The 7232-nt window shown below is 47.8% G+C and overlaps 1 protein-coding gene across 1 annotated transcript; it reads right to left on the bottom strand.

Annotated features, from left to right (window-relative positions):
• Positions 1 to 207: 207 nt before the first annotated feature.
• Positions 208 to 7232, bottom strand: LOC103601584 (zinc finger protein interacting with ribonucleoprotein K-like). The gene is given in 5 exon segments (XM_008586015.1): positions 208 to 274; positions 276 to 1626; positions 3686 to 3812; positions 6194 to 6232; positions 7059 to 7232. Coding segments are annotated over 5 exon segments (1617 nt in total). The 5' UTR covers positions 7092 to 7232.

Raw genomic sequence — 7232 nt, 5'->3', positions numbered from 1 at the left:
TACACTAGGGTGACCAATGCGCACTGTGCAAGGTGGTAGAGAAAAGATGTCTAAATCAGCAGTGATTTAACTCTGGCATGGGCCCTGGAAAGTTTAGAATGTGCAGAACAGTTCCTGTAGGCCTCACACATGCCTGGAACTCATGGGGAATCTCGCAGCCTCTGGATGTTTAGAAATATGAGGTTCAACTTCAGGCAAGTGGTTCCCTCACAAAGGCTCTCTAATATTGGGGGTGGGGAGGGAAGCACATTTCCTGCAGGCCTAAGGCCTTTCTCAAGTGCACTTTCAGGAGCTAAACAAGGTTAGACCATGCACTGAAGGCTTTTCCACATTTATTGCATTAATGAGCCCTCTACATGTTATGACATTTTTGGTGGTGAATGAGGCTGGAACATTGGCTAAAGGAATTTCCACATTTGTCACACTCATAGGGCCTTTCTCCAGTGTGAACTACCTGATGTTGAATAAGGCCAGACTTCTGGCTAAAAGATTTCCCACACTGACCACACTCATAAGGCCTTGCTCCAGTATGAATTCTCCGGTGCTGAATAAGGATGGAACTTTGACTAAAGGACTTCCCACATTCACCACACTTGTAAGGCCTTTCTCCAGTGTGAACTCTCTGGTGTTTAATAAGGGTAGCTTTTTGGCTAAAGGACTTCCCACATTGGCCACACTCATAAGGCTTTGCTCCAGTGTGAATTCTCCGGTGTTGATTAAGTATGGCGCTTTGACTGAAGGAATTCCCACATTCACCACACTTGTAAGGCCTTTCTCCAGTGTGAACTCTCTGGTGTTTAACAAGGGTGGCTTTTTGGCTAAAAGATTTCCCACACTGGCCACACTCATAAGGCCTTGCTCCAGTGTGAATTTTCTGGTGATCAATGAGGCTGGAATTTTGTCTAAAGAATTTTCCACAGTCACTGCACTCATAAGGCCTTTCTCCAGTATGGATTCTTCGATGGTCATTCAGGTGGGAAGTTTGGCTAAAGAATTTTCCACATTCACTGCACTCCCAAGGCCTTTCTCCGGTGTGGACTCTATGGTGCTGAACAAGTGAGTATTTGCCACGGAAGGCTTTCCCACACTTGCTACACTCATAAAGCTTTTTTCTAGTGCAGACTCTTGGGCGGTGAACGAGAGTGTGTTTGCGGCTGGCAGCTTTCTCATCTTCACCCAACTTGAAATGAGCTTTTTTCCTATGAATGTCCTCCCCACACTCAGTGATTTTGTTGGGCTTCTCACCACTGGGAAAGACCAGCGACTGGAGAAGGCCCAACATGGCTGGGAGGTCCTTTCCAACCTCCCAACTGGGGAAGGACTTCTGTGACCCATAGAATAGGCAGCGCCTCACATATGAAGGCCTGTCAATGTCCCTCTTCAAGGGTTTCTTTGCACTGTGATGCTTCTGGTGCTGGTAAAGGTTTGCACATGCCCCAACCAAGTACTGTTTCTGCCCAGACAGATCAGCCAGATGCAAAATGTCTTTCAGGATTGGGACACACATCTCACATGGGTGACTATTCTGGGTGAATAGACCTGCCTTAAGAGTCCTCACCTGAGACACTCCTACCAAAACACTCTGCTCAGAAGGTGTCTCTTCATCCTCCATTCCATGCCCACAACCTGAAAGCAGAGAATTGCTGATGAAATGAATGTCGACTATGCTGGGAGGGGAAAGCCCCATCACACACACACACACACACACATATACACACACCCCCCCCCAAGGAATTACTCTGTATTGGTCATCTAAAAATCAGAATCGAGGCTTCACCAGATGAAGGATACAAGGATGGGATGAATAGGGAGAGGCAGTGTCTCCAACTCACTCATCTGCCAACAGCCTTAAGCTACTGTGATGTTGTGGTTATACAGTTATCCTTGAGTAGCCGCCAAATCCCTACAACTCACCAAACAGCCTTTAGTAGGACTGTGTCTGCTGTTGGCATGTGCATGCTATGCAGAAGAAGGTTGGCTGTGTCCAAGCCCAGGAAAATACAATTGAAACTGATTAGCAAGTATTCAGGTTTATGTAATGATACGTACACACTTCACGAGACAATATGTGTAAATCAATGCTGGAAAACATTGCACAGGGAGCAGTATAGAGGAACCAAATGATGCATGGAGGACAGAAAGGTGGGAGAAGCCAGGTACTACAAGTCACAGAGGAAATGACAAGTCAGAAAAGTGTCAAGTATGGAGAAAAAAAATGCAGAAATGAGGTTTGGCCAGAGGCATTTGCATCAAAACAGTGGTGGATACAGGACAAGTTCCTTTCATGATCTGAAAAGCTCCCGGATGTCATGTCTTCCCTTAGCTGCAACTCTCCAAGCTTCCTCTGAAACAATGTTCACCCTGTGAAGCACCCAGTTTTCTCCAGGCACTCTCAGCTGTGTGACTATATGGGACCTGCACGAAGCAAGTCCCATAGGAAAGACAGGGCACGTGAACAGTCAGCACTGACACAGAGCAACTCAGCACACAACAGACCACAGGAAAGAAATTATTATTATTATTTTTTAAAACCATTCCTTATTTATTTTTTTTTTGGCAGCTGGCCGGTATAGGGATCAAACCCTGGACTTTGGTGTTATTAGCACCACGTTCTAACCAACTAGCCATCTCTGTCTTTCACACACCACACACACATGCACACACCGAGGAATGACTCAATAGGTCTAACCAGCAAGCCCACCCAAAAAACCTATTCCCAACACAAAGAGGTGACGGATATTTGAGGTAATGAATATGCTAATTACCCTGATAATGATCAATGCACACTGTATAAATGTACCCAAATATTACATTGTACTCCATAAATATATACAATTATTGTGGGTCAATAAAGAAAAAATAAAAAGAAAAGACAAATTTTAGAGACAGAAACTGTCTAGAGGTTACCAGAATCTAGGGGGAAGAAATAATGAGAAGTTATTGCTTAAGGAGTACAGAGTTTATGGTTAGGATGGTGAAAGTTTTGGAAACAGACAGTGGTGTGGTCACAATTGTATGTTAAAAAGTGCTTAAAATGGCAAACTTGGTATATATATTTTACCACAATAAAAATAATAGAGAAAGTGTTTGATAAGTAGATTTTAGCGCCCAATAAAGGAGAAAAACTAAAAACCTAGAAGGGGGTTTGGTAACAACAGCCCACAGTGCCTGCAATCATGACACAGGAAGCCACAAGAAAATGTCAGCTTGGGCTGTGTGGTGCTGATAACACCAAGGCCACAGGTTTGGATCCTGTGTAGGGATGGCCGGTTGGCTCACTGGCTGAGCGTGGTGCTGACAACAAGCCAAGGGTTGAGATCCCCTTACCGGTCATCTTTTAAAAGACAAGAAAAAGAAAAGAAAAGAAAATATCAGCTAGCAGAAGGGAGGAAACTTGGGTCACAAGTAGTCATACATCTGGACACAGTCAGCCAGGGAGAAAGCAAGCAAAAGGAGACCCATTAGGCTGACTGCAGGACTCCTGCCTCCCAGATCACCTGTGGCAGCAGGTGTTAGGGCTGCTCAGGGAATGCACACAGCTCAGTGCTGGCACCCACAGCACATGTGCCAGGACAAAGGGGAATTCAGCAAAGCCCATGATCTGGCTATGGAAAGGGAGAGCTGTCTCGGGGGGAAAAGTGAATACACACAGATCAGGACACTGGGATGGGTGTAAGAACCTTACCCAGCGAGGCTATAAGTGCAAAGTTCTCCAGCATCATTTCAAAGTACAGGAGCCTCTCAGCCTCATCAAGAAGTTCCCACTCTTCCTGGGAGAAGCAAATGGCGACGTCCTCAAAAGTCACAGAACCCTGCCATAATGGGGATGGGTCACTTCACAATCAACTTCTCCCCTGAGATTTCAAGGTCATCCACCCACTCATCAAACCCCTGCTCCCCCTTTTTCCCATATTCCCACTTCAGAGGAAATACCAGGTCCCAGTACCATTGATGCCCACTTTCTTCTCATGTCCTCGATCACTGTTTCCTCCCACAAAACCAACAGGTAGGTGGGCAAGGAGACACCATCTAAACCCTTGACCTGGCATGTAGGGCCATCTCCCCTCTTGTCAGGCAATTCCCCAGAACTATAGGTGATACCTTCCAGACAAAACCAAATGTGGGTTCACCCTTCCTTCATCCTTATGTCCTCAATGCCAGTGGCCTAAGTCCTTCAGTTCACACTGCCTCTCCACATGCACATCACTCTGGACCACACTTTCACACAGTCTCACTCCCACAGCCACCTCCAGCCATCTGCCTGACAATATAGGCATCTCCCTGTCTGCCCTACATGTTACTCAGCATATGGCATCCTGAGAGTGGTTGGTAAACAAATAGAAACAGGATTTAGTACTGCTCAAGCCTCCGACAGTCCTCACTGTCATAGGCAGCCTGGAATCCCACTCTGAAAGGTTTCCGGCCTCCATTCCTTACTTTGACTTCTACTACCCAGAACCACTTGTGGATCTCAGACACCTACTGTCCTCTTCTATTTCTGATGACCTTGATATTCCCCCACCAGTCACAGCCTTCCTCTCACCTCTCAACCCTCATTTATACTCAGTGGCCTCAGTGATTCTCCACCCCAGACCCAGAGGCTTTCACAAATGAACACTTGTGTGTTAACATTATCCATCCACCTGACCGACACTACCCCAGACACACCAGGGATCAAAACAAAATCCTGGGGAGTCAGCACCATGGTGAATAGGCACTAGTCCTAGTTTAGGCTACTAAAACAAAATACCATAAACTGTGTGGCTTATCAACAACAGAAATTTATTTCTCACAAATCTGGAGTCAGGAAGTCTGAGATCAGGGTGCCAGACTGGTCAGGTTCTGGTGAGGGCCCTTTTCCTGCTTGCAGACTGCTGACTTCTTGTATCCTCACATGGCAGAAAAAGCACTAGCTAGCTATCTGGCCTCTTCTTATAAGGGCACTTGCTAATCCCATTCATAAGGGCTTCACCTTCATGACCTAACTACCTCCCAAAGTCACCACCTCCAAATACCATCACACTGAGATTAGGGTTTCAACATATGAATTTTGTGGGGACACAAACATTAAGTCCATTGCTCCTGGCCTCAGTGTCATCTACCAATTATTCTTACGTCTCCGGCCACCTGCCAGATCACCCTCTTCCCCACACCTTTTCCATGGCCACTTCTCTCTCACATCTGTATTTGTAATGCCCACCACTTCTACCCAGGTGTCCAAGCACAAGACCCAGTCATAGCCCCCACCTTTACTTTCCTGGGCTGCTAATAGCATTACCGTCATGACCTGGATTCCCCCTCCTAAATGCAATTCACAGCTATACCCTGTGAAAAACACTGGCCACCACCTTTTGGATGTCTGTATCTTGAACCCCTTCTCACAGTTTCATATCGAGTAGGCAGCTGGCCACATAGGTATCTCCACTAATTGCTTTTTGAAATACCTCAGACTCTTACAACAGCCAAAACCAAAACATCTGATATCTCTGATGATAATTAACCCTACTATGAACTTTACTATCCCTGTTAACGGAACTTCTATCCTATCACTGCTAAACCCAAAATCCTTTCTCACCCTCAAAATCTGAAAATCCAGGCAGCCCTAATTAAAAAACTGATCTTGAATCCGGCCACGTCTCCCAACTTTACAACTACCACACTGGTCCAGCCTCTGTCAACACTCACCTGAACCATGACAGTAGCCTCATCCTTGGTCGTCCTACTGCCTCCCTCATACCCACAGAGTGCTCTCCATGCTGCGGTAATAGGGAGCCTGATGGGACCAGTATTGGATACCCTCCCTCCTTTTCTCTAAACCTCCTATTGCTGTCATTACCTCCAGAATAGACATCTAATTTCTCAGAGCCATCCCAGGCCTGAAGCCCGCCCTGCTGCTTTCAGTTCCCATGAGAAAGGAGGAGGCCTGAGGTTTCCTTAACCAGCTCAGCCTCACCTCCAAGCATTTACACACTCTGTTGTCTATGCCTGGGACAACCTTTCACATCTCATTCCATTGTCTGACAGTAATAGGATCTACTCCAAATAAGCCCAAACTAGAATCATGATTCCAGGCTTGGGATTTGTTAAGTAAGGGTCCTTAGGTCCAAGGACTGGATGAGTGGCAGAAGAGATTGACGACAACACCCCAGGGTGGGGTCAGGACCAGTGAGAGCCTGGGACAAGCTTCACTCACCTGTGTGAGGTCCATATGTGCTTCTGTAGTCAGGGGAACCTGTGGGAATAAGGAAGTCATGGCAGGGCCCCAATGGCTCAGGCCTCCCTGTACCCCTATTACATTGGAACCAGGTGATCTGGGGATGCTTGCATTCTTTTCGTGTTCTTTCTCTTTTTTTGATGACTGGCCTGTGTGGGAATCCAAATCCTTGACCTTGGTGTTATAACACCACAGCTCTAACCAACTAAGCAAACCGGCCAGCCCTACTTGTATTATTTCTGGTGTTTCAGTCCTCAGCGCTAACTCTTAGCAGCTATGGAACCTTGCGCAGGGAGTCAGCTTCCCTGTGCCTCAGTGTCATCCCCTTCCAGTCCGTTCTAACTCCAAGCAGCCTTTGGAAAACTTTGAAAATCCTAACTCAGACCATGTGCCTCTTCCGTTCACAATCCTCCATGGCCCCTAGCATCCTGAGAATGAAAGTAAAACTCCTCACCTTCCCATTACACAGTAGACGCTCCCGGCTCAATCACCCCTCAAAGACTTTACACACCAGTCCCCCCTGCCTGTCACGCTGTCCCACACCCCATCGCACAGGCTGTCAGAAATAGGAACCCTACCCACGAGCACCTCACTATACAAGACACTGGGCCTGGGCTGCAGGGACGTGAGCAGGCGTCCCTCACCGGGGCTCTGGGATTCAGGTGGGGTGAAGGTTGGTGAGAGCCCGGAGGACGCAGCATTTACCTGAGCCGGCACCCACGAGCACCTCACTATACAAGACACTGGGCCTGGGCTGCAGGGACGTGAGCAGGCGTCCCTCACCGGGGCTTTGGGATTCAGGTGGGGTGAAGGTTGGTGAGAGCCCGGAGGACGCAGCATTTACCTGAGCCGGGTCCCTCAGTGCGGCTTCCGTCATAGGATTCTGTGCGTGAGGCGGGGCCCCGCCGTCACCACCGCTGCCGACCTCAGATCAGCCGCCGGTGCAGTGGGCCGACCCCTCCCGTGGCGCTCTCGTCACCTGCCACCTGACAAAGCGCTCCCAAAGCGCTGACGGCGT

This window comes from Galeopterus variegatus, unplaced genomic scaffold (genome assembly GCF_000696425.1).
Source record: "Galeopterus variegatus unplaced genomic scaffold, G_variegatus-3.0.2 Scaffold3801, whole genome shotgun sequence".
Taxonomy (NCBI): domain Eukaryota; kingdom Metazoa; phylum Chordata; class Mammalia; order Dermoptera; family Cynocephalidae; genus Galeopterus; species Galeopterus variegatus.
This window is presented reverse-complemented; position numbering and strand designations above follow the sequence as displayed.